Here is a 27,882-nt window from a genome sequence, read left to right on the forward strand (position 1 = left end):
TAGACATTTTTCAGCTCCATTATCATCTTAGGGGGCCTCCCTCGTCTTTGCAGTCCATTGTAGACCAAAATGTCCTTATGTGGCACATGACTGTAGTTGCAATACAGGACAAGAAAGTTGCACAATAACTGGGCCTTAGTTCCTGATACTTAGTAGCTGGATGACTTTGAGCACTCTAAGGTTGTTTCCTAATAACGTAAAATAGGGAAGCTAATCGTGATCCGGTTGCCTCACAGGTTGTTGGGCCCTGGTCAACATACAAGTTACTGTGCCAAAAAATGAGTTGATATAATTTAAGACTGTGTTGAATCATAAACGTTAAGTTATTCTAACATTATTGTTTTTTAGAGGTTATAAAATGAAAGGCGGGGGGGAAACTTGGTCCGCATCAAGAACTGAATCATTTTACCACGCTGGGTGCTGGGTTATACTCTCCCCACCCAGCAGACCAAACTCCTAACCCAGCATAAAAGATAAACTACAACTCCCGGCAGGCCTTGCTTCCGAACTGCGTCTTATAACCTCGGCTCAGGCCCGGGCCCAGACCGCTCCCCGCCCCCGCCGCCCATAAACTACATCTCCCAGGAGGCCCCACGGTTCCCGATTGTCCGCTTTTCCCCCGCCCCCTGCCTCCTCTTCACCCCCCGCCAGCAGCTCGGTGGCGGAGTCGGTCCCGCGGCCGGCGGATCGGGCGCGCGCGTCGGGGGTCGTGCGGCTGCCAGGCAGGGCGAGCACGCGCCCGGAGGCCTTGGAGGCGTAGGGGGCGGGGGTACGGCTCGCCTGCTCGCAAGATGGCGGACGAGGACGGGGAAGGGATTCACCCCTCAGCCCCTCACAGGAACGGAGGTGGCGGCGGCGGCGGCGGGGGGTCTGGGCTCCACTGCGCCGGGAACGGCGGCGGGGGAGGCGGCGGCCCGCGGGTCGTGCGCATCGTCAAGTCCGAGTCCGGCTACGGCTTCAACGTGCGGGGCCAAGTGAGCGAGGGCGGGCAACTGCGGAGCATCAACGGGGAGCTGTACGCGCCGCTGCAGCATGTGAGCGCCGTGCTGCCCGGGGGGGCGGCCGATCGGGCCGGGGTGCGCAAGGGGGACCGCATCCTGGAGGTGTGAGTATCGGGGCTACCTGCCGCCCCATCCTCCCCGCGCCCCTCCTCCTGCCCCTGCACTCCCCGCTACCCTTGTCATCCCCAGGCCGCACCTCCCCCGAGCTCCGAGCCGGCCTCCGGACCCCCGCCCCTCAGGCCTCCGCAGCCGGGCCCCTCCTTGTGGGCTGCCCTCCCACCACCAGCCCCGGGGCTTCTGCGACGCCGGTCTCCCACCCCGTCGTCTCCAGCTGATGCCCTTGCGCCCCCAGTGCTCTTCCCCTGTGCCCCGATTACTCTGGGCTCTTCTCCGCCCCTTTGCCTTCCCGTTTGGCGTGCTGCATTCTGCTCCTCACTCCCCCTCGTCTTGCTCAGAAGGAACCTCATCTACTCCTTACTGAAGGCGTTTCGTTTTCTGATCCAGCCAGTACCGTGTCCTCCCCAAGTTCTCATCTTAAGCATCGCAGTTTCGTTCTCCACCACTCCCCTCCGCCCCCGTGGACTGCCCCTTCTACCCTCCAGACCAAGTAGGCAGGACCTCTGGTCTGCTCCTACTTTTCCTCCGGCAACATCCCTCCCCTCTCCACTCCTTTTTCTTTCCTTAGTTACCCTCTCCTCATGGTTAAGCTGCCCCTAAATTTTTCCATCCCACCGTGTGCCCCTTTCCTCCCCTCCTTTTTGTATTTCTACTCCAAGAGTTTACCTTGCTTTCTGACCCTTGCATGCCTTTGGGGTGGGGGGCGTGGGATTTGACACTGTAGTTTCTCTTCTCGGTTGCCCCCGTATCACACCCTAATTTGGAATCTAGTGTCTCCATCAGCACACCACTCTAAGAGCATCCCTTCCCTGGCCTCCTGCCTTCACTCCTGCTCTATACTCACGCCTCCTCCTAGTCAGGTTTATGGTAGACCCCTAGTAACTCCTCCTCCTCCCAAACTACTTAAAGCCCTTTTTGGGTCTTTGACTGCTTTGCTTTTTTAGGGCATGCCCGTCTCTGCTGCCTCTTCTACTCTATCCTCCTGTGATCCCACACTTGACTTTGTCCTAGTCTTCCCCTCCCCTAGGCTGCTTTTCCTTTCTTCTGTTTTTTAAGGCGCCTTCTGCTGCTGCAGCCCACCCTCTCTCCCCTGCTGCAGTCCCTCCCCCTTCATACGCCTTCCCCACCACATTCCTCCATGCTCTTGCGGGATGCTGCCGTGTCTTGCAATATCTATGCTCACCTCCTCCATTACCCTAATCTAGGTGTTACATTTGCCTTTTTGTACTTTGTATTGAAATTCGGATAGTAATTGCCGGTTGACTTGCAGATGGTGTGTGCTCGCATTGTCTCCGTTCTCCTCAGCAGCCTTCAGTGTTGTGTTTCTTCTTACTGAATCTATGTTGTGCATTCCTTTTTTACACTTTTACTCTCTCCTTCCATATTTCAATTTGCCCGCGTGAAATCGTTCTCACTTTTTATAAATTTTATTTTAATTGTAATTTCCGCAACCTTCTGTTGCCTCTTGTAAAATAGTAGGTTTGCAAAGGGGACAGTTTTTTGAAAATCTGCCTTATAGAGAAATCCATTCCTTCTTACTCATCTCGTGCCATCTACCCTTATTCTTGACATTTTTACTCTATGGTGTCCACTCATTCTGTTTCCTCATCTCTTCCACCTCAAGAAATAGTTGGTTTTTAACCTGGGAGAGTTGATTGAAAAAAAAAAAAAAAAAAGAAATAGTTGCTCACCTAAGCCAGTGTTTGGAGACAGTATACCTTTCCTCTGTCCTTTCTGTAAATAGATGCTTTCTTGTTTCATTAATGTCCTACATACTGTTTCCTAGTATTCCTAGTATTCTCTGACAATATATTCTTTTTTTTTTTTTTTTTTGAGATGGAGTTTCAATCGTCACCCAGGCTGGAGTGCAGTGGCGTGATCTCGGCTCACTGCAACCTCCGCCTCCCGGTTTCAAGTGATTCTCCTGCCTCAGCCTCCTGAGTAGCTGGGATTACAGGCATGTGCCATCATGCCCAGCTAATTTTGTATTTTTAGTAGAGACGGGTTTCACCATGTTGGCCAGGCTGGTCTGAAACTCCTGACCTCAGGTGATCTGCCCGCCTCGGCCTCCCAAAGTGCTGGGATTACAATAATGACTTTCAGATTTCTTATACTTGGGCACCTAGTTATTTTCTTTCTAGATAACTCAAAATTTGTGGCTGATGTTTTCTTCCAATAGAAGGTCTCGGAATTGTCATTTTCCTTTCCCTTTGGAAGTTAATTTTGGACTCAGTTCTTATTTTTAAATTTAAAACTAAAGCATTTACAATTATAAATTTATGATGAAGTTCTACATTATTTACTCTTCACAGGATCTAAAGGAACTAAACCAAAAAGAATAATCCTGTAGGATACTATAGTTAACATGATCTATCTTTGCAGATACACACACACATCCCAACATACATAGTTAGTGGCTTCTTGCCTTTATTGTGGCTTCTGCCCAAGAGCCTAGATATAAACTGTAAAGGAGACCTCAGATGATCCCCTAGGAAAGGTAGAAGGACTTGCCTTAGGCTCAGGTTCCAGACTAGGAAGCTGGGAAATCTTTGCCTTCTAGAGAAAAAACATTACTTTTTGGCACATCCTTTGTGGTAAGTAGAGAACTTTGTCGCTTTTAGTGGGCAGGGGAAAAGAATACTCTGCCTAGAAGACCTCTCTGGAAGGTTGTGATAATCAGAAATCTTCCTGGCTTTGGTTTCTCACTCTTGCAACTATATGTATTTTGATTTCCAAATTCTCTGAACCTTCTTTGGTACTATAGGGGAAGTAATGATAATTACAGCCCAAAGCCAAGCTAGTGGTACATTCTGTGAGACCTCAACTATACAGTGTCTTTCTCTTTTCTTTTCTTTTTTTTTTCTTCCTTTCTTCGATAGCCTGCGCCTTCTCTGTAGGGTTTCAAGTGAGAGGGGAAATCAGCAACCAAATAGATGTGGTTCTTGAGGGATATCTGTGCCTGCTACTTGTCTCGATCTTGGTTAGGTTGATGCTAATTTTCCTAAAGCATTTTTTAGGCAATACTCCTTACAGCTTTTGTCTGTCCTCCAAGTTCTTAAAGTTTACCTCTGTTGTCCCAGGAAAGCTTTGCATGTTGCTGAAGAGCCAGGTGGGGTCAGAATTAGGGATAGGTGGATTATCATTGTGTGGATATAGTTTGTATCAAGTCATAGGTGAATGTTTGGACCTTGATAATTGCTATCATCAGACTTTTCCCTATTTTAGATTCTTCTATTGTGTTTACAAATTGTTTTTATAACAATTTTCGTATTTTTCAGTTGTTTAGACAACTGACAGAGATGTGAAAGGACAGAGTAACTTTGAGATTTAAGGGCATACAAACTTGGACACAAGTAAGAGCTTCAGTTTCTTTGTGTTTCTTTTAAAGTCAGCTTACCAAGGCTCTGTCCTAATGTTTAGTCCTGAAACTAAATTGGAGCCCATATGGTTCAGTTTGCCTTTTCTCCTTTCAAAACTGTCTAGATTCTAACAGGGTTTGGTACTGCAGTATGAACAAGCCCTCTGGGCTCTAAATTTTACTGCAGATGGAAAGTTTTTTTGACTAGCAATGCTGGTTTCCACCTTGTAATTTTTCCCAGTGTAACATGTACTGAGTGTTTTCCCTTTGATGTGTATGTACCTTGAGGCTAATGAGTAAAGAATGCTTTCAACAAGCAGAACCAAAATAAATATGTCTTTGCACTAATTATATAGTATGTGAAGTAACATTTGACTTCAGGTTAATTTTCTTAAGGTTAAAGTAGTTCCAAGGACTCTTGATTGATTTCTTGAGAGATGCTGCTGGAAGGTTTTAGTGTGCAGTGGATATGGATATAAAACTGTCTGTATTTTTGAAGGATTAGTTTAAGCATGGACCACTAAGATTGGCTTGCAAGCATTCAAAATCATGACATATTTATGCTAGTCAGTATATATGCTTTCCTCTTTGATAGCCACCAGATAATAGACCCATCAGCTTTCCCTCATTAAAGTCATAAGATAAAATAAAACTGTGTATATCAATTTGTTTTTTGAAAGTCAGTTTTTTAACTTCATTTTATGTGAGAGTTTGAAAATGAATAAAGAGGCTGGTGCCACAAGAAGTATTTTTATGAGTTAAGTGTGAGTCATGTAACACAGACTAAGTACCGTCTCAAAAGCTGCTTTCTCAATTGCAACTGAATTCTATTTGGCTGACATTTTCTAGTAGATTTTGGTAATGTTTGAAATAATGAAATCATGGTTATTGATCAAAGGAAATTTGTATGGCAGCGGTTCTCAGGCTTTAGGGTACATAAGAAGCACTTGGGTGTGCTTATCTAAAGTACAGATTCTCAGGCTCACCTTTTAAGGGTTATGATTCAGTAGATCTTTCATAGGGCCTAGAAATCTTTATTTTTTTACTCTTTTGCCAGGTGTGGGTAATGCAACCGACATACCCAGTTACATGCCCAGGGTGATGCAGTAGGCTGTAGGCCTTGGATTCTCAGTTCATTTTATCTTCATGATTATATTGAGAGTAATGAGCTAAGGTTATACCAACAAATACTGAATTGTTAGGCTCTCGAATTCCAACCTAAGTGGAAAATCAGTTAAATACTAACTGTTCTATCTGATCATCTATACTTTATTTATTGGATCTTGCTAAGCACTTGAAATAAAGATGGATGGTTAAGAGGTAGAACAAGTTAATATTAATAGTTATAACAATCATTTTACTGCTTTGCAGCGTGTATAGTGTATTATAGTTTGTAGTTTTATTTATTTATTTATTTATTTGGAGACAGCGTTTCACTCTTGTTGCCCAGGCTGGAGTGCAGTGGCACGATCTCGGCTCACTGCAACCTCCACCTCCTGGGTTCGAGTGATTCCCCTGCCTCAGCTTCCCAAGCAGCTGGGATTACAGGCATGTGCCACCATGCCCATCTAATTTTTGTATTTTTAGTAGAGACGGGGTTTCTTCATGTAGGTCAGGCCAGGCTGGTTTCAAACTCCCAACCTCAGGTGATCAGCCCGCCTCGGCCTCCCAAAGTGCTGGGATTACAGGCATGAGCCACCGTGCCCAGCTAGTTTGTAGTGTTTTTACATCTGATCTTCACACAGTCCTGTGAGATAGGAAGATTATAAGCTCTTATTAATTATAAGATTAAATACTATGTATTTGTTGTATCCCGAGCCAAATGTCTGGTGGCACATGGAAAGTATTCTTCAATAAATACTTGCCAAATGAATATATGAGTATTATCCCTATTTTATAAGACAGGAAATGGAAACTGAGTGTTGTACCAATGAATGGCAACCAGAATTAAATCCAGATCTTTGGATTCTAGATCTTGAATATTTTCTCTTTTTACAGCTGTTTTTTTTTTTTTTCCTTTTAAAGAGATAGGAGTCTCACTATGTTGCCCAGGCTGTACTTGAATTCTGGGCTCAAGTGACCCTCCCACCTTAGCCTTCCGAGTAGCTGGGACTACAGGCATGCACTACCACAGCTGGCTAATTTTTTTGTACTTTTTTTTTTTTTTTTTTTGTAGAGATGGGGTCGCCATGTTGCCCAGTGTGGTCTTGAACCCCTGGCCTCAAGTGATCTGCCCACTTTGGCCTCCTAAACTGCTGGCATTACAGGCTTGAGCACCTGGCTACTTAAAATTCAGTTACATCCGTATAAACGTCGATAGTGGTTGAACTTTGGTTCTACTATTGTGAAATGTAACTATTTTATATCTTTATTTACTCACTATTAGCCATTGTTAAATTGGATGAGAGACAGGGGACTAAAGCAGGCATTCTTTGCTTTTATTATTGCTATCTTTACCCTGTTGGTTATCAGTGAAGACAGCAGAACAATCATTTTTAAATTCCTTTTAATTTCACAAGTAGTTGAGGTTGCAAACAAAACTAAATTTGAAAATAGCATTACCTTCCCCTCAGAAATCACTTCCACAGATTGCTGTAACCAGGAAAATATATTTTATTAGTAGCATAACTATTTGTCTGGGTCTTTTAACTTATTGTGAAGAACAGTTCTCTTTCCATCCACCACTGACCAGTTTTTTTCAGATGATTTCCTGTTAGCATGCTCTCAAAGATAATTATTTTTCAAGATAAGTCCCATTGGGAATAATTCTTATGACCTTGTAGATAAGCAAAGATACTTAATTGACAAGCAGACACTTAACAATTTATGATCACTGCTCAAAATGCTTTTTGAGCATAATCTGTGGCAAGTTCATTCATTAGATGATGGCATTGCTGACAAAAGGATATTGTGGTGTTTTAGGTTAGAGCCATTTAGGTTCATTCTTTTCTTCCATCTCAACTATATAGATGTTTTCTGTGCTTCTTGGGCAATCCAGTAAGAGCCCATGGATGGGTTGGTATAGTTCAGCCCACATTTGGAAAAAAATTTTAGGCAGTTTTAAAATATCTTTAAAAAAATTGCAGCTCATAGTAAGAGATACATTTTACATTATAACCTAATATATATGCAAAAAAAACCACCTGAAATAAGCTTCACAAAAATTATATTTACTGGCCAGGCACGGTGGCTCACGCCTGTAATCCCAGCACTTTGGGAAGCCGAGGTGGGTGGATCGCTTGAGCTCGGGAGTTCGAAACCAGCCTGGGCAACATGGTGAAACCACATCTCTGCAAAAAATATAAAAGTTAGCCACGTGTGGTGGCGCGTGCCTATAGTCCCAGCTACTCAGGAAGCTGAGGTGGGAGGATTGCTTGAGACTGGGATGTTGAGGCTGCGGTGAGCCATGGTCACATCACTGACCTCAAGCCTGGGAGACAGAGACCCTGTCTCAAAAATAAAACAAAACCAAACACCAGAGTGCATGATAGCAGTAAATACAGTTTTTCTGGTTTCTTTTTTCCTCCCACCTTAGCCTCCCAGAAAGCTGGGACCATAGGCGCATGCCACCATGCCCAGCTAATTTTTTGTATTTTTTGTGGAGACAGGGTTTCACCATGTTGCCCAGGCTGGTCTGAGATTCCTGGGCTAAAGTGATCCACTGGCCTCGGCTTCCCAAAGTGCTAGGATTACAGGTGTGAGCCACCGTGCTGGGCCCACTCTGGTGTTTTTTAGTTTGTTCGTATTTTGAGTTTCTTTGTTCTGTTTTTTTGAGTGCTGGTGGTGGCCTGGTACATTAATTTCACAACTCATTAGGTTGTGATCCACTGTCTGAAAAACAGTAATTTAGGGCATCACTTTTCCTGATATTGGCCTCCTAAATATTACTTCATACTCAGTTTGGTTCCACAAGTAAGCACACACTGTATATAAAGTACTGCTTGGCTTGTATGAATCACAGGGTCTCTGCATCCCTGCCTTTGAGAAGCTTACGCTGCAGTAGGGAAGGTAAAAATTTACTGTGTGTAGAGCTAAATGAGGTAATAGAGATAAATGAAAAGCACAGTCGAAGTATAGAGGCAGGAGTGAATATGCCTAAGAAGACTGGTGGGGAGACAGCTCATACAAGGCTTTTAAACTGGATTGAAGAACAAACAAAACTTCAGAGAAGGGGCAAGGATTTTATAGGTTGAGGAAAACTGTGACCAAAGAGGGGAAAATGTGAAAAGCTCTTATGCTAGCAAGGGGCTTAAAGTTGCTGTTTGTCTGTAGACATTTGTGATGATAGAAACTGGAAAGGAAGGTTGCAGTAAGATTTAAAAAAGATGGCTTTGCAATTCTGTGAAGAAAGTCATTGGTAGCTTGATGGGGATGGCATTGAATCTATAAATTACCTTGGGCAGTATGGCCATTTTCACGATATTGATTCTTCCAACCCATGAGCATGGAATGTTCTTCCATTTGTTTGTATCCTCTTTTATTTCATTGAGCAGTGGTTTGTAGTTCTGCTTGAAGAGGTCCTTCACATCCCTTGTAAGTTGGATTCCTAGGTATTTTATTCTCTTTGAAGCAATTGTGAATGGGAGTTCACTCATGATTTGGCTCTCTGTTTGTCTGTTATTGGTGTACAAGAATGCTTGTGATTTTTGTACATTAATTTTGTATCCTGAGACTTTGCTGAAGTTGCTAATCAGCTTAAGGAGATTTTGGGCTGAGACAATGGGGTTTTCTAGATATACAATCATGTCATCTGCAAACAGGGACAATTTGACTTCCTCTTTTCCTAATTGAATACCCTTTATTTCCTTCTCCTGCCTGATTGCTCTGGCCAGAACTTCCAGCACTATGTTGAATAGGAGCGGTGAGAGAGGGCATCCCTGTCTTGTGCCAGTTTTCAGAGGGAATGCTTCCAGTTTTTGCCCATTCAGTATGATATTGGCTGTGGGTTTGTTGTAGATAGCTCTTATTATTTTGAGATACGTCCCATCAATACCTAATTTATTGAGAGTTTTTAGCATGAAGGGTTGTTGAATTTTGTCAAAGGCCTTTTCTGCATCTATTGAGATAATCATGTGGTTTTTGTCTTTGGTTCTGTTTATATGCTGGATTACATTTATTGATTTGCGTATGTTGAACCAGCCTTGCATCCCAGGGATGAAGCCCACTTGATCATGGTGGATAAGCTTTTTGATGTGCTGCTGGATTCGGTTTGCCAGTATTTTATTGAGGATTTTTGCATCAATGTTCATCAAGGATATTGGTCTGAAATTCTCTTTTTTGGTTATGTCTCTGCCAGGTTTTGGTATCAGGACGATGCTGGCATCGTAAAATGTGTTAGGGAGGATTCCCTCTTTTTCTATCGATTGGAATAGTTTCAGAAGGAATGGTACCAGTTCCTCCTTGTACCTCTGGTAGAATTCAGCTGTGAATCCATCAGGTCCTGGACTCTTTTTGGTTGGTAAGCTATTGATTATTGCCACAATTTCAGGACCTGTTATTGGTCTATTCAGAGATTCAACTTCTTCCTGGTTTAGTCTTGGGAGGGTGTATTTGTCGAGGAATTTATCCATTTCTTCTAGATTTTCTAGTTTATTTGCATAGAGGTGTTTGTAGTATTCTCTGATGGTAGATTGTATTTCTGTGGGATCGGTGGTGATATCCCCTTTTTTGTTTTTTATTGCATCTATTTGATTCTTCTCTCTTTTCTTCTTTATTAGTCTTGCTAGCGGTCCATCAATTTTGTTGATCTTTTCAAAAAACCAGCTCCTGGATTCATTAATTTTTTGAAGGGTTTTTTGTGTCTCTATTTCCTTCAGTTCTGCTCTGATTTTAGTTATTTCTAGCCTTCTGCTAGCTTTTGAATGTGTTTGCTCTTGCTTTTCTAGTTCTTTTAATTGTGATGTTAGGGTGTCAATTTTGGATCTTTCCTGCTTTCTCTTGTGGGCATTTAGTGCTATAAATTTCCCTCTACACACTGCTTTGAACGTGTCCCAGAGATTCTGGTATGTTGTGTCTTTGTTCTCGTTGGTTTCAAAGAACATCTTTATTTCTGCCTTCATTTCATTATGTACCCAATAGTCATTCAGGAGCAGGTTGTTCAGTTTCCATGTAGTTGAGCGGTTTTGACTGAGTTTCTTAATCCTGAGTTCTAGTTTGATTGCACTGTGGTCTGAAAGACAGTTTGTTATAATCTCTGTTCTTTTACATTTGCTGAGAAGAGCTTTACTTCCAACTATGTGGTCAATTTTGGAATAGGTGTGGTGTGGTGCTGAAAAAAATGTATATTCTGTTGATTTGGGGTGGAGAGTTCTGTAGATGTCTATTAGGTCCACTTTATGTAGAGCTGAGTTCAATTCCTGGATATCCTTGTTAACTTTCTGTCTCGTTGATCTGTCTAATGCTGACAGTGGGGTGTTAAAATCTCCCATTATTATTGTGTGGGAGTTTAAAAACTACTTTAAAGTTCATATGGAACCAAAAAAGAGCCCGCATCGCCAAGTCAATCCTAAGCCAAAAGAACAAAGCTGGAGGCATCACGCTACCTGACTTTAAACTATACTACAAGGCTACAGTAACCGAAACAGCATGGTACTGGTACCACCACAGAGACATAGATCAATGGAACAGAACAGAGCCCTCAGAAATGATGCTGCATAGCTACAACTATCTGATCTTTGACAAACCTGACAAAAACAAGAAATGGGGAAAGGATTCCCTATTTAATAAATGGTGCTGGGAAAACTGGCTAGCCATATGTAGAAAGCTGCAACTGGATCCCTTCCTTACACCTTATACAAAAATTAATTCAAGATGGATTAAAGACTTATATGTTAGACCTAAAACCATTAAAATCCTACAAGAAAACCTAGGCAATACCATTCAGGACATAGGCGTGGGCAAGGACTTCATGTCTAAAACACCAAAAGCAATGGCAACAAAAGCCAAAATCGACAAATGGGATCTCATTAAACTAAAGAGCTTCTGCACAGCAAAAGAAACTATCATCAGAGTGAACAGGCAACCTACACAATGGGAGAAAATTTTTGCAACCTACTCATCTGACAAAGGGCTAATATCCAGAATCTACAATGAACTCAAACAAATTTACAAGAAAAAAACAACCCCATCAAAAAGTGGGCAGAGGACATGAACAGACACTTCTCAAAAGAAGACATTTATGCAGCCAAAAAACACATGAAGAAATGCTCCTCATCACTGGCCATCAGAGAAATGCAAATCAAAACCACAGTGAGATACCATCTCACACCAGTTAGAATGGCCATCATTAAAAAATCAGGAAACAACAGGTGCTGGAGAGGATGTGGAGAAATAGGAACACTTTTACACTGTTGGTGGGACTGTAAACTAGTTCAACCATTGTGGAAGTCAGTGTGGCGATTCCTCAGGGATCTAGAACTAGAAATACCATTTGACCCAGCCATCCCATTACTGGGTATATACCCAAAGGACTATAAATCATGCTGCTATAAAGACACATGCACACGTATGTTTATTGCGGCACTATTCACAATAGCAAAGAGTTGGAACCAACCCAAATGTCCAACAACGATAGACTGGATTAAGAAAATGTGGCACATATACACCATGGAATACTATGCAGCCATAAAAAATGATGAGTTCGTGTCCTTTGTAGGGAAATGGATGAAACTGGAAAACATCATTCTCAGTAAATTATCGCAAGGACAAAAAACCAAACACCGCATGTTCTCACTCATAGGTGGGAATTGAACAAGAGAACTCATGGACACAGGAAGGGGAACATCACGCTCCGGGGACTGTTGTGGGGTGGGGGGAAGGGGGAGGGACAGCATTAGGAGATACATCTAATGCTAAATGACGAGTTAATGGGTGCAGGAAATCAACATGGCACATGGATACATATGTAACAAACCTGCACATTGTGCACATGTACCCTAAAACCCTAAAGTATAATAAAAAAAAAAAATAAAAATAAAAAATAAAAAAGATGGCTTTGAATGTAATTCCAAGAAGTTTGGATTTTTTTCTCTTTATGAGCTCAGAATATAGCTGTGTGTGCATTAATACCCAGGACTTCCTGTGAATTTAGTTTTATATAATTATTTACCAGAAGAAGTTGAATAACTTTTCCAAGGCGAAAGAGGAAAATCACTATTAGAATAATTTCAGAGCCATCTAGTCTCTTGGACTGTCTTGTACTATATAAAGAAGGGAACTAAGAACAACTAAGCTCTGATATCCAGAACTGGGAACAGCTGGTGAGGAGCTGGTTGCCTTTAACTTGTGTTTGTATTTTATTTCACAATCGAATCCAGCTTCTCAAGTATCCTTTCTCTTATGTTTTAAATGACTATACTTACTATTGTGTTTACAATTGATAACTTTCATCCTTGTGTGCTACAAGCCTGTTGTGTTCTAGCTATACTTTCCTCCAAGTCTGCTTCTCTGATTTGAAGATGCTTCTTCTTTTTTTTTTTTTTGGTGACAGAGTCTCGCTATGTCGCCCAGGCTGGAGAGCAGTGGCGCGATCTCGGCTCACTGCAACCTCAGCCTCCCAGGTTCAAGCAATTCTCCTGCCTTAGCCTCCTGAGTAGCTGGGATTACAGGTGTGTGCACCACCATGCCCAGCTGAATTGTTTGTATTTTTAGTAGAGACCGGGTTTCACCATGCTGGCCAGGCTGGTCTTGAACTCATGACCTTGTAATCCACCCACCTCGGCCTCCCAAAGTACTGGGATTACAGGCATGAGCCACTGCACCTGGCCGAAGATGCTTCTTTTAATTTAAATCTTTTATTTTGGCATACAGCATGTTGGGAGCTGAGTGGACTGAAGACAGAGGGGGAAACTTAATGTGGTACTAAAGTTTACACTTAATACCCACCTTCAAAATGAAAATTCATGTGAAGCTCCTTCAAATAAGTTTAAGACTTGGTGGTGACCACAAAGTGAATTTTTGCTTTCATAATATTAGTACTCCAGGGTTAAATTTTGTGATATGGTATTAGTCAAATGCTAGGTAGTATGTGTGTACTCTTGTTTATTATTTATTACTCCCTGCCAACTAAATAAGGTTCTCATAATAGTTGAGGTAATGTGCCTCTCTGCAAGGTATTGAGTTGCTGAATAAGGAGTTGTATTTGAGTACTCTTACGTGTACTTCCTCAGTGAACTTCCACTGATACGAAAACATCTTTTAAGAAATGGTCTGTTTTTGCTTAAGCTATCTGAAACTTTTTAGATTCTCATGTCAAACCTCAGAGCAAGACCAGAATGATAGGCCTATGTTTTCTACAGGCCTGATACACAAGGAATTAGCTTACTTCCCTCTGGAAAAGTACAGGCAGTCTGCAGAGAGTCAGCTGCTTTGGTGCATGCTCTCCCAGCTGCTTTCAAGAGGCTGATTACTCTTACAGAACTTCAATAAGATTATTAACTAGGAAGGTTGTCTCTTCCCCCCGCAAATACCACAGTACTTTTATATCTATGTGTCGATCTAGTTTTATTTATATTTATTTATTATGTTTTAAAAATTGGGAGATTGATTAAATGAATATTTGGAGATCTTGGAAAACATGCTGGCCTCTGAGAATTTTGGAAACTTTTTCTACTTATTTTGCTGATCAGTTTAATCATCTAGAACGTTTGTTCCTGCCTCTGTCTTTACTTGGAAACAGCAATGAGTTTTGTTCTCTCTACCTGAGGTTTTGTATCAAGGAAATGTGACACTGAAGTTTCGTTTGTGAGTTATGTGCTAGTAGATTATTTTAGATTTCCCTGTCCTACCCAGTTATCTTTTATATTCCTGATTTGGAAAAGATCCGACTGTACCTTTGTTCTCTTTCAATGTGTTGGAACGGACTACAGACTTACAGAAATTGTAGTCTATGTTTCTCATTTCCAAAAGAAATTGCTCAAATTTAATTTGGATTAAAAGATGGTATTTGATCGTCAAAGGGTCATATCCCTTCAAAAGTATATCTTGTTACTAATTTGTAAAGACTATCTTTCATAAATGAAGGTATTTCAGCTGTTTTTTTCAGTTGTCATGATAGATTACACTATCTATTCACATTCATGTACAGGACCACTTGGGATTAATTGAATGTATAGGAAATGGGTGGTTGAAATTCAGGGTTCAGGTTGCGGCCCCAGAACAAATTTACCAGATCACGTGAGGAGTAATGCTTTTAATTACATTATGTAGTAATTCAGAAATAGTAGTGAAATAGAACTTCAAAAAAATCAAGATTTTTTTTTTTGGTGATTTACCTGACTTGCAAACCAAGGTTATTGATAAAACAAGTATATTTTATTCTTTAATTAACTTTCACTGTGGTCAGTATACCAAGTTAAAATCATTTGGGAGTAGCATTTAAATTGGCCATGTTGACAATGATTCAAAATGTAGCAGCTCTCAAACAGTGAGTTGGAGTTGGGAAATGATTTAGGACTAGTTGTGTTTTGGTGGTGAACAACTGAGTGGGGGATCCTCAGAAATGTGTAGAAGGAAAATGAGTTACTTTAGGAAAATCATCATGGCTATTAGCAACTTTCTTTCCCATTTCTTTTTTTTTTTAATTTAAATTTAATTTATTTTTCTTGCCCAGGCTGGAGTGTAGTGGTGCGATCACAGCTCACTGAAGCCACGATCTCCTGGACTCAAGGGATTCTCCCACCTCAGCCTCCCAAGTAGCTGGAACCACATGCATGTGCTACTACACCTGGCTAATTTTTATATATATATATATATTTTTTTTTTGAGACGGAGTCTCGCTCTGTCGCCCAGGCTGGAGTGCAGTGGCGCAATCTCGGCTCACTGCAACCTCCGCCTCTCGGGTTCATGCCATTCTCCTGCCTCAGCTTCTCCGAGTAGCTGGGACTACAGGCGCCCGCCACCACGCCCGGCTAATTTTTTGTATTTTTAGTAGAGACAGGGTTTCACCGTGGTCTCGATCTCCTGACCTCGTGATCCGCCCGCCTCGGCCTCCCAAAGTGCTGGGATTACAAGCATGAGCCACCGCGCCCGGCCAATTTTTATATTATTTGTTTATTTTATTTACTTATTTTTTTTTGAAACAGAGTCTCACCCTGTTGCCCAGGCTGGAGTGCAGTGGTATGATCTCAGCTCACTGCAACCTCTACCTCCCAGGTCCAAGTGATTATCCTGCCTCAGCCTCCCAAGTAGCTGGGATTACAGGCTCATGCCACCATACCCGCCAAATATATATATATATATATATATATATATATATATATATATATATAGAGAGAGAGAGAGAGAGAGAGAGAGAGAGATATGGAGTCTTGCTGTCGCCCAGGCTGGAGTGCAGTGGCACGATTTTGGCTTAATGCAACTTCTGCCTCCCAGGTTCAAGTGATTGTCCTACCTCAGCCTCCCGAGTAGCTGGGACTACATGTGCGGACCACCATACTGGGCTAATTTTTTGTATTTTTAGTAGAGACGGGGTTTCACCTTGTTAGCCAGGATGGTCTCGATCTTCTGACCTCGTGATCCGCCCACCTCGGCCTCCCAAAGTGCTGGGATTACAGGTGTGAGCCACCGTGCCCAGTATTTTTTAATAGAGACGGGGTTTCACCATGTTGGCCAGTATGGTCTTGAACTCCAGACCTCAGTGATCTGCCTGCCTTGGCCTCCCAAAATGCTGAGATTACAGGCATGAGCCACCACTCCCAACCTAATTTTTGTATTTTTTTTGTAGAGACAAGGTCCCACTTTGTTGCCCAGACTGGTCTTGAGCTTGTGGATTCAAATGATCCTCCTGCCTCAGCCTCCCAAAGTGCTGGAATTATAAGCATGAGCCACTGCGCCTGACCCTTTCCCATTTCTAACATTTATTGTCCTCCAGTACAAAGAAGTAACCCATTGTCATGTCCACTCTGTGATAGGATAGTACTATAGGGTTGCTCTATATTGATCAAGTTTTTAAAGATAAAAATGAAAAAAAAATCATATCCAGACAAAATAAATCAGTGTTGTATATTTTTGGAGCATCAGAACTTACTTTAAGACCTCACTGGTAATTCTTTAGCATCTTACATGTGATAAAGACATTGTGCTTACATTTTTTAAAAATTTATTTATTTATTTATTTTAGAGACAAGGTATCACTCTTTCGCCCATGCTGGAGTGCAGTGGCACAATCATAACTCACTGCAGCTATTGATCTCCTGGGCTCAAGTGATCCTTCTGCCTCAGCCTCCTGAGTAGCTGGGACTATGGGCGTGTGCCACCATAAACAGCTAATTAAAAAAATTTTTTTGTAAAGTTAGGGTCTTGCTATGTTCCCCAGGCTGGTCTCAAACTCCTGGGCTCAAGCCGTCCTCCTGCCTTGGCCTCCCAAAGTGTTGGGATTACAGGAGTGAGCCACCTCACCTGGCCTAAAATTCTTTTTTTTTTGAGACGGAGTCTCACTTTGTTGCCCAGGCTGGAGTGCAGTGGTGCAATCTCGGCTCACTGCAAGCTCCGCCTCCCGGGTTCACGCCATTCTCCTGCCTCAGCCTCTCCGAGTAGCTGGGACTCTACAGGCGCCCGCCCCCCCCACCGGCTAATTTTTTTGTATTTTTAGTAGAGACGGGGTTTCCCTGTGGTCTTGATCTCCTGACCTCGTGATCCGCCCGCCTCGGCCTCCCAAAGTGCTGGGATTACAAGCGTGAGCCACCGCGCCCGGCCTGGCCTAAAATTCTAAGACTGGAATTTTGTATTCTACTAAGAGTGAAATGGACAGGTTTGTTTTTATTCTTGGTGACAAGTGGTTACATTGGCTTTACAGGTAATGATCAGATAATAAATGAGCTTTTTTTTTCTAAATAGCTTGATTATATATATATGTATATATATATATTTTTTTTTGAGACGGAGTCTTGCTCTTTCGCCCAGGCTGGAGTGCAGTGGCGTGATCTCGGCTCATTGCAACCTCCATCTTCTGGGTTCAAGCAATTCTCTTGTCTCAGCCTCCCAAGTAGCAGGGACTATAGGCACTTGCCACCATGCCCAGCTAATTTTTGTATTTTTGATAGAGATGGGGTTTCACCATATTGATCAGGTTGGTCGCGAACTCCTGACCTCAGGTGATCCACCTGCCTCAGCCTCCCAAAATGCTGGGATTACAGACATGAGCCACCACGCCCGGCCAGCTTGATTATATTTTTATATTTATTTTTTAAATATCTTAAATCCTTAAGCCTTATTGTACTTTTTTCTCTGAATGACAAGTATGATTCATTTATTGATTATATTTGTATACTGATTGCCTTGGAGTTAGAAGGTTTGAGGAATCTAATTCTTTCTTCCCCAGTAATAAACTCTTGTTACTTCTGGCTGGAGGTATTAAGGTTGAAGAACAGATGAGTCTTATTTGTACTTTTTCTGCCTCAGGCAGCATTCTTTGTAAATAGAACACCCAGTCAAAGGTAAAAAGTCCCAGTGATGGTAAGCAACTTATTTGACAAGTTATTTATTCTTTTTTTTCCTTTTTGGGAAGACCAGATGCCAGTTAACATACTTCTCAGTTTCTCAGCTTTGCCAGGGGCAAACTGTATTGTTATTAATATGCACTTTTGCCCAGTGTTAAATTTTTGGACGTAGGTGCTTTAAAAATACTGGTATAGGCCAGGCGCTGTGGCTCACCCATGTAATCCCAGTACTTTGGGAGGCTGAAGCGGCAGATCACTTGAGGTCAGGGGTTTGAGACCAGCCTGGCCACATGGTGAAACATCGTCTTCACTAAAAATACAAAAATTAGTCGGGTGTGGTGGCATGCACCTGTAATCCTAACTACTCGGGAGGCTGAGACAGGAGAATTGCTTGAACCCAGGAGGTGGAGGTTGCAGTGAGCCGAGATCATGCCACTGCACTCCAGCCTGGGTGACAGAGCAAGACTCTGTCACACACACACACAAAAAAGATAAATAAAAAAATATTGATATAAAGGTTGAATCTGGCCAGGTGCGGTGGCTCATGCCTGTAATCTGAGCACTGTGGGAGGCCGAAGGGGCAGATCACTTGAGGTCATGAGTTCAAGACCAGCCTGACCAACATGGTGAAACCCCGTCTCTACTAAAAACACAAAAATTAGCTGGAGAATCACTTGAACTGGGGTGGTGGAAGTTGCAGTGATTCGAGACCACGCCAGTGCACTCTATCCTGGGCAACAGAGCAAGACTCTGTGTCAAAAAAAAAAAAAAAACTGGGTGTGGTGGCACACACCTGTAATCCCTGCTACTCGGGAGGCTGAGGCAGGAGAATCGCTTGAGCCTGGGAGACAGAGGTTGTAGTGAGCCGAGATCAGGCCACTGCATTCCAGAGCTTGGGCAACAGAGTGAGACTGTGTCACACACACACACACACAAAATAAATAAATAATAAAAGATTGGGCTGGGTGCAATGGCCCACGCCTGTAATCCCAGCACTGTGGGAGGCTGAGGCAGGCGGATCACGAGGTCAGGAGATCGAGACCATCCTGGCCAACACGGTGAAACCCTGTCTCTACTAAAAATAGAAAAAATTAGGCAAGCGTGGTGGCGGGTGCCTGTAATCCCAGCTACTCTGGAGGCTGAGGCAGGAGAATGGCGTGAACCCGGGAGGTGTAGCTTGCAGTGAGCCGAGATGGTGCCACTGCACTCCAGCCTGGGCGACAGAGCCAGACTCCTCAAAAAAAAAAAAAAAAAAAAAGGATGTTTTATGATAATGGTTTTAAAAATCAGGAGGAGAATACTGTTTTATCATGAGATTCAGGAGATCAAGACTATCCTGGCCAACATGGTGAAACCTGTCTCTACTGAAAATACAAAAAATTAGCTGGGCGTGATGGCGCGCACCTGTAGTCCCAGCTACTTGAGAGGCTGAGGCAGGAGAATCACTTGAACTTGGGAGGCAGAGGTTGCAGTGAGCCATGATTGCGCCACTGCACTCCAGCCTGGGCGACAGAGCAAGACTCCGTCTAAATAAATAAATAAATAAATGTAAAATGAAGAAGAGAAAACTGAAATGATTGAAATTTTGGGACCCTATAACTTTGAGGTTGTTGTTTTCTGCTCACTTGTATTTAGGCAGTTGCTAAGGCTGGGCAGTGGTTACACTAAATCATGACTGAAGAGAGACAAGATAGTTTTTGTTTTGTTTTCTAATACTATAAAGTGCTCCAGGCTCATCTTGTATATTTCCTGCGTAGTCCTAGAATCAACCATTTATTTAAAGGTCCCTGGTTCCTTTATTGGTTTTACAGACCAAGATCTGGGCATTCTGGGCATTAGGGTGTGGTTTCTTTTAGGCTATTTCGGCTGACAGCAAAGAAATTTGTGTGTGTATATTAACTCTTATGCATATACTTCTCTGTGTAACCCTCTCTATTATATTAAATTAAACATGAGTTCTGATTCTTCATCTCTACTGCATTACCACATGGATTATTCTAGCCTCTTCCCCTTGCTAATCTGTGCATTTCCATTCCCACAGTGAGAAACTTGGCTTTTCCCATCTGCCACCCATTTACTTAATTGTTCAATTCCAGTACACTTGTTTAGCAGTATCAGAATTGTTAACGAGTACCCTCGTGGAAAACAACTTTATTGACTAAAGTACAGTACTTATTGGTAGTCCCTTTTGCGTTTAGTCTTATAGACCCTTTTCCTTTTCAGTCACTTAGATCCATAACTTTTCCTCTACTCACTTTAGTGAGGTTTTTAAAAATACCTTTGAAATACAGTTAGGTTCTCTTGTCACAGTCTGGGATTCTTCCAACCTACTAACTGATTTTTTAAATATTTGCATATATTAAGGTTCACACTGTTCTTGTTTTTTTTTTTTTTTTTTAAAATAGAGATGGGTTTCACCATGATGCCCAGGCTGGTCTCGAACTCCTGGGCTCGAGCAGTCCACCCGCTTTGGCTTCCCAAAGTGCTAGGATTACAGGTGTAAGCCACTGCACCTGGCCAAGGTTCACTCTTTGTTCTATAAAGTTCTATAGATTTTGACATGCATTATGTCATATATGCACCATTACAGTATCATACAGAATAATTTCACTACCCTAAAAATTCCCTGTGCTTCGCCAATTCATCCTTATCTTCTCCATAGGCCCCTGGTAACCACTGATCTTTGCCTTTTCTGGAATGTCATATAATTGGAATAATACATATATAGTAGCCTTTCAGACTGGCTTCTTTCCCTTAGCAACATGGACTTAAGGTTCCTGCATGTCTTTTCATGACTTTTTTTTTTAGATGGAGTTTCACTCTGTCGCCCAGGCTAGAGTGCAGTGGTGCAATCTTGGCTCACTGCAGCCTACACCTCCTGGGTTCAAACGATTCTCCTGCCTCAGCTTCTTGAGTAGCTGGGATTACAGGCGCCCGCTACCATGCCCAGCTAATTTTTGTATTTTTAGTAGTGATGGAGTTTCACCGTATTGGCCAGGCTGGTCTCAAACTCCTGACCTCAGTGAAACGCCCATCTTGGCCTCCCTAAGTACTGGGATTACAGGCATGAGCCAACTGCGTCCGACCTTTTCATGGCTTAATAGCTCATTTCTTCTTTTAGAGGCATAATATTCAACTGTATGGCTGTTCCACAGATTGTTTATTCATCTATTGAAGGACATCTTGGTTACTTACAGTTTTTTGGTAATTATGAATAAAGCTGCCATAAACATTTATTTACGTGCAGGTTTTTTTGTAGATGTAAGTTTTCAGCTCAGTTGGGTAAATACGTGGGAATGTGATTGCTGGATCTTGTGGTAAGACTGTAAAAAACTGCCAAACTGTCTTCCAAAGTGACTGTATCATTTTGTATTCCCACCAGCAGTGAATGAGGATTGCTGTTGCTCCACATCCTCACCAGCATTTGGTATTTGGTATTGTCAGTTTTTTTGATTTTAGGCATTCTAATAGGCGTGTAGTGGTATCTTCTTTTCATTTGCAGTTCTCTGATGATGAATGATATTGACCATCTTATATGCTTATTTGCCATCTGTATATCTTCCTTGGTAAGGTATCTGTCCAGATATTTTGCCCATTTTTAAATTGGGTTGTTTGTTTTCTTACTGTTGAGTTTTAATAGCTCTTTAGATATTTTGGATACAAGTGTTTTATCAGATATGTGTTTTGCAAATATTTTCTCCTAGTCTGTTTTGTTTTTTCATTCACTTAACAGTGTCTCTTGCAGAGCAGAAGTTTTCAATTTTAATAAAGTTCAACTTTGCAATTTTTTTCCTTCATGGATCATGCTTTTTGGTGTTGTAGCTGAGATCTCATTGCCAACCCCCTAGATTTTCTCCTGTATTATCTTTTAGAAGTTTTGTAGATTTGTATTTTTGTAATCCACTTTTAGGCAGCATTGGCTCAAACATTTCTAGATTAATTTGTTCTTTATGTTTATAATTTTACATGATTGCTTTCTAGTTTATTAAATTATTGTACTACAATTTTCTTAGATTTTCATCCCCCTATTGGCTTTTTATAAAAGCAAATTTGGAAACAACCTAAATAATAATGGATATGTTTGTGCTTAGCTTTTTTGTGTTTAGGCGCTTGCTTCAGCAGCCCATATAGTAAAATTAGAACGATACAGAGAAGATTAGCGTGGCCCCTGTGGAAGGATCATACGTAAATTCGTGAAGTGTTCCATATATATACACACACATATATACACATATACATATATACACATATACATATATATGTATATGTGCATATATATGTATATACACATATGTATATGTGCATATATGTATATATATGTTTGTATATATGTGTGTGTATATATGTGTGTATATATATTTTTTTTTTTTCAGAGACAGAGTCTCACTCTGTTGCCCAGGCTGGAGTGCAGTGGGGCAATCTCAGCTCACTGCAGCCTCTGCTTCCTGGGTTCAAGCGATTCTCCCACCTCAGCCTCCTGAGGGTCTACATGTGCATGCCACCATGCCCGGCTAATTTTTTGTATTTTTGGTAGAGACAGGGTTTTACCATGTTGGCCAGGCCTGGCCTCGAACTCCTGACCTCAGGTGATCCGCCTGCCTCAGCCTCCCCAAGTGCTGGGATTACAGGCATGAGCCAATGTGCCCGGCCACTGTTCCATATATATATTTTTTTTTTTTTTTTTTTTTTTTTTTTTTGTGAGGCCAGCCTGACCAACGTGGTGAAGCCCTGTCTCTACTGAAAATACAAAAATTAGCAGGGCATAGTGGCGTGCACCTGTAATCCCAGCTACTCAGGAGGCTGAGGCAGGAGAATCGCTTGAACCCAGGAGGCGAAGGTTGTAGTGAGCCGAGATTGCACCGCTGCACTCCAGCCTGGGCGACAGAGCGAGACTTTGTCTCAAAAAAAAAAAACAAAAAACAAAAAACTTTTTTGTGTTTGGGATTATTTCATTTATTCTTACAAGAAATGCTTAAGAGTGTTCTGCATACCATTGTAAAATTTTTGCCCTTACGAAGCTCATATTTTGGTCATTGCCTTAAGATAAATTCTCAGTAATACAATTATTAGTTAAAATATTATGACCATTTTTATATCTTTAGATGCATATTGCCAGTGAAATTACTTTCCAAAGGATTTTACCTATTTATAAAACCATCTCATATTCTAGATGATAAAAGTTGATATTACAAATAATTAAGATAATAATTTTTTATTTTAAAAGTTGTTGACCAGGTTTTACTATTTATTAGAAAATGCAAGCATTTTGGAAAACTTTGGCCATTTACTTTCTCTTGTTGTGCTTTTATCATACATCAATAAATAAGATGCTCTAAGATGTGAGGTGCAAAATATTATTTCTAAAACAACATTCCAAATGTCTTTGATATTTAGTGATCCAGAATGGAAATTTTGTTTAGATCTGTTCAAGCTTCACCTATTTTGGCTGCATTCATTGCTTACACATGTCTAATCTTATATCTCAAGAGTTTAAGGGCAAAGTATGGTATGATTGCTTATACAATTAGTCAATAAGAATATTCTTTGGCCGGGCACGGTGGCTCACGCCTGTAATCCCAGTACTTCGGGAGGCCGAGGCAGGTGGATCACGAGGTCAGGAGATCGAGACCATCCTGGCTAACATGGTGAAACTCCGTCTCTACTAAAAATACAAAAAATTAGCTGGGTTTGGTGGCAGGTGCCTGTAGTCCCAGCTACTCAGGAGGCTGAGGTGAGAGAATGGCGTGAACCCGGGAGGCGGAGCTGGCAGTGAGCCGAGATCATGCCACTGCACTCTAGCCTGGGTGACAGAGTGAGACTCCGTCTCAAAAACAAGAATATTCTTCAACTTGTTTGCCTAAGTAAGATAGCAAGGAGGCAGAGTTAGATGAAAAGGAGACAAACTGAACCAGTCAGATGATTTAACTGCAAAAATTAGAAAGGACAGACCTTTACATTTTGTTAGAGTAGTTCCTTGTCTTTACAGTGTAGTTTCTAGTACAGTTGTACTGAACAACTAAGCAGTGAACCAGTGAAAAGTCAAAGGAAATGTCTCTCTTCTCATATGCCAGGGGTCTTTTTTCCTTCAACTTCAGAGATGTCCTAATTTTAAAGAAGATATGTTGTGGAGAAGGTAGGGAGTTCATTTACAAAGCTCTGTATAATTGAGGAGATGATATAATAGCTGTGTTAAAGTTTTAAACATAGTTCCAGTCACCCTAACTCAACTATTTTTGTATTTTACATAATGTGCCTTATGGGCTAAAATATAAACAATTTGTAATCTTCGTTTTTGCATTTAACATAAGAACTTTTCTATGTTTGCATATAGTTTTCATAAATATTTTTAAGATGTTTATAGTCCATATGTTTGATGTACTTCAGTGTCTTTAAAGGTTTCTCTAATGTTGGATATTATTTGGCTGAACAAATTACTTTTCAAATACTTGGTCAGAAGAAAATGCTTTACAATCTTAAATGCTTAAATTTTTTTTTTCCTTGAGACAGGGTCTCCTCTGTCACCCAGGCTGGAGTGCAGTGGCGCAATCTCAGCTCACTGCCACCTCTGCCTCCTGGGTTCAAGCAATCCTCTCAGGTAGCTGGGACAATACGTGTGTACCACCAGGCCCAGCTAATTTTTAAAATATTTTTTGTAGAGGCAGAGTCCCACCATGTTGCTCAGGCTGTCTTGAACTCCTGGGCTCAAGTGATCCTCCCACTGCGGCCTCCCAAAGTGTTGGGATTATAGGTGTCAGCCACTGTGCCTGACCCTTAAAAATCTAACAAGTGAAATCTAGGCCTCCTAAGAAAAAGAATCTGAATTATATTTGTAATGTACTATAATGGTATTTTTGCAGTGTTTGGCGAATTTAACTTTTGTCCCTTACATTATGGCTTTGATAAACTTGAGAGATGCTGCCGTTATCTGACTTAACTTTATAATTTGTTGCAGAGGTTGTTTTTTTTTTTTGAGACGGAGTTTTGCTCTCGTTGCCCAGGCTGGAGCACAGTGGTGCGATCTCGGCTCGCTGCAATCTCTGCCTTCCAGTTTCAAGCGATTCTCCTGCCTCAGGCTTCCAAGTAGCTAGGATTACGGGCATGCGCCACCATGCCCGGCTAATTTTTGTATTTTTAGTAGAGACGGGGTTTCACCATGTTGGCCAGGCTGGTCTTGAACTCCTGACCTTCTGATCTGCTCGCCTCAGCCTCCCAAAGTGCTGGGATTACAGGCATGAGCCACTGCGCCCGGCCACGTTGCTGAGGTTTTAACTATACTAGGTTTGAAATATGTGTCCTGTTGTTTATAGGAGATTAAGACAAGCCAAAGCAGAAGTAGGGGTAAACTAGCTGTGGCTTAATTTTCTTTTCATTATTTCCATGAAATAACCTTGTAAGACTTGGAAATAGCCAAAGTTTAGCTTATTTTCCACAAGATACGGGAGGCGAAGGAAAAAGCATGTATTTTATTTAAGCAGTTTTATGCTGCAGGTATGTACAGATTGATCTACTAGATATTTAACAAATTTATTCACAATAGCAAAACATTCAGAGTAATCTAAAAGTAGAATAGGGGTTATGCTTTTCACCCAGATGGTGGACTCCTATTTCACACTCACAGATGTGGATATTATATAATAATTATTTTTATTTTATTTATTTTTATTTTTCATTTTTTTTGAGACGGAGTCTGGCTCTGTTGCCCAGGCTGGAGTGCAGTGGCGCAATCTCGGCTCACTGCAAGCTCCACCTCCTGGGTTCACACCATTCTTCTGCCTCAGCCTCCCTAGTAGCTGGGACTACAGGCGCCCGCCACTACGCCCGGCTAATTTTTTTGTATTTTTAGTAGAGACGGGGTTTCACCGTGTTAGCCAAGATGGTCTCGATCTCCTGACCTCGTGATCTGCCCACCTCGACCTCCCAAAGTACTGGGATTACAGGCTTGAGCCACCGCGCCTGGCCAGTAAACTTTACTGAGGCGTAATTAACATACAGTCAAATGCACACATATGAAGTGTAGAGTTTGAGTTTTGGCAAAAGTATACATCCATTTAACCACCACACCAGTCAAGACATAGTTCCATCACTTTTTTTTTTTTTTTTCCTGACACAGTCTCACTTTGTTACCTAGGCTGGAGTGTGGCAGTGAGATCTTGGCTCACTGCAGCCTTGACCCCCAGGTACAAGCAATCCTCCTACCTCAGTCCCCAAGTAGCCGGGACTGCAGGCCTGCTTCAGGATGCCCAGCTAATTTTTTGTATTTTTTGTAGAGACGGGGTTTTGCCATGTTGCCCAGGCTGGTCTCAAACTCCTGAGCTCAAGTGATACCCCCGGCCTCTGCCTCCCAAAGTGCTGGGATTACAGGCATGATATGTAAGAAAGTTTCTTTGTACCCCTTTGCATTCAGTACTATCCCCTCCCCTCCAGACAACAAGTGATTTGATTTCTACCACTAAAGAATAGTTTTGCCTATTCCAGAACTTCAAATAAATGGAGTCAAATCAGTCAGATTCTTTTCTGTCTCACTTTCCTCCCCCTGAGTGTATTTTTGAGATTTATCTATGTTGTTGGGGATATGAGTAGTTTTTCCTTTTTATTCCTTTTTCCTTTTATTGGTGTGATACTCCACTTTATGAATATGCCATAACTTGTTTATCCATTTGCTTTTTGATAGACGTTGGGTTGTTTTTAGTTATGTACTATTTTGAATAAAGCTGCAGTGAACATTCAACTACAGTTGTTTGTGTAGATGTGTTTTCTTTTTTTTCTCTTGGATAATACCTAGGAGTGGAATTGCTGGGTCTTGTAGTAAATGTATGTTTAACATTATGAGAAACTGCTAGATTGTTTTTGTTTTATGCACTTATCAGCTGTATATAAGAATGGCACTTGTTCCATCCAAATCTTTGGCAAAACTTGGTATTGCCTCTCTGTTTTAGCCATTCTTATAGACATGTAGCCATTGTGTAGACATATAGCCATTTACAAAATTGAAATGTATGTCTTAGCACTTGCAGTTATAGGAATTTATTATCTATTTTTAATGGGCTGCCTCTGAGAGACTAATTACTTTTTTATTACTTTCGTGCATGTCACAGGGGGTCAAAATAGTATTTTGCTTACTATGTAGAATGGTTTTTTGCTGTGGTATATATAGTGATTGGGTTTGTCATATTTCCATTTATACCTAGTTTTCATTGTGTATAGCTTCCTTCACAAGTGGTATACAAATCCTGACTACAGCTTTTTCTCCTGCTTTTGGGAATGTTTGTGTTAGCTTTGCAATTTCCCTAGCTGGCCAACTTTGGTTGAATAGAAGTCTTATTTGAAGCCGCTCCCATTAGCTAGCTTAAGGCCTCTGTATTGGGGCCAAATGTTGGTCTTATGTAAAAGTAAATATTTTATTAAAATTATCAAGTGTATCTTTACAATGCCAGAGACATAAAATAAATTAGATATCATCTGCATAACTAAACAAAATTTTCATCTTATTTGTGGATTATTGGAATTTTTGGCCCCCTTAATTTTTTCCTTCATTTTATTATGAAGTTTCAAACCTACAGAAAAATTGAAAGAATCGTACAGTGAATACCTGTATACCTATCACCTAGATTCTATAATTACATTTTGTTGTATTTGCTTAATCGCATATGTGTTAGACATTTTTGATGATGTATTTAAGCTGCTGCCTTTCTGTATAAAAGCAGTATATATTGGTAGATCCTACTGGGCAGTCAGTACTTTTGTGTGATAAGAGAATTAGTGCTTCACTGATCCAGTGGTCTTGTGAAGCTGGCTATCTGTGAACCCCATTATCATTGGTTGAGAGCTTAATTATTTATTTTCAAATGAATTCCAGCTAGATTATGTTACAAAGACAGAATTGAAAGGCAAGGGAAATTGCTGGTAGAAAAGGTTTGTATCATCAAGGAGGTGAAAATACTACCAACCTGCTTGCCCAATTGATATAAAT

General features: G+C 41.4%; 1 protein-coding gene and 1 non-coding gene across 7 annotated transcripts in view; both read left to right on the forward strand.

The window, feature by feature from the left end:
• The first annotated feature begins 611 nt into the window (after positions 1-611).
• The window catches only part of SNX27 (sorting nexin 27), a 106,870-nt gene continuing 79,599 nt past the window's right edge, over positions 612-27,882 (forward strand). For 4 of the 6 annotated variants that reach the window (XM_063626296.1, XM_063626299.1, XM_063626298.1 and 1 more), the window contains exon 1: positions 632-1,105. In XM_063626296.1, the coding sequence (XP_063482366.1) occupies positions 792-1,105 (314 nt within the window). In that variant the 5' untranslated portion in view covers positions 632-791. Of the gene's footprint in view, positions 1,106-27,882 lie in introns of all 6 variants that reach the window. The other 2 variants (XM_063626303.1, XM_063626302.1) reach the window with 1 other exon arrangement.
• On the forward strand, positions 22,019-22,125 carry LOC134734965 (U6 spliceosomal RNA). Its single transcript, XR_010117832.1, has one exon. It is a non-coding gene; the product is annotated as a U6 spliceosomal RNA (small nuclear RNA).

Source organism: Symphalangus syndactylus, chromosome 12 (genome assembly GCF_028878055.3).
Source record: "Symphalangus syndactylus isolate Jambi chromosome 12, NHGRI_mSymSyn1-v2.1_pri, whole genome shotgun sequence".
Taxonomy (NCBI): domain Eukaryota; kingdom Metazoa; phylum Chordata; class Mammalia; order Primates; family Hylobatidae; genus Symphalangus; species Symphalangus syndactylus.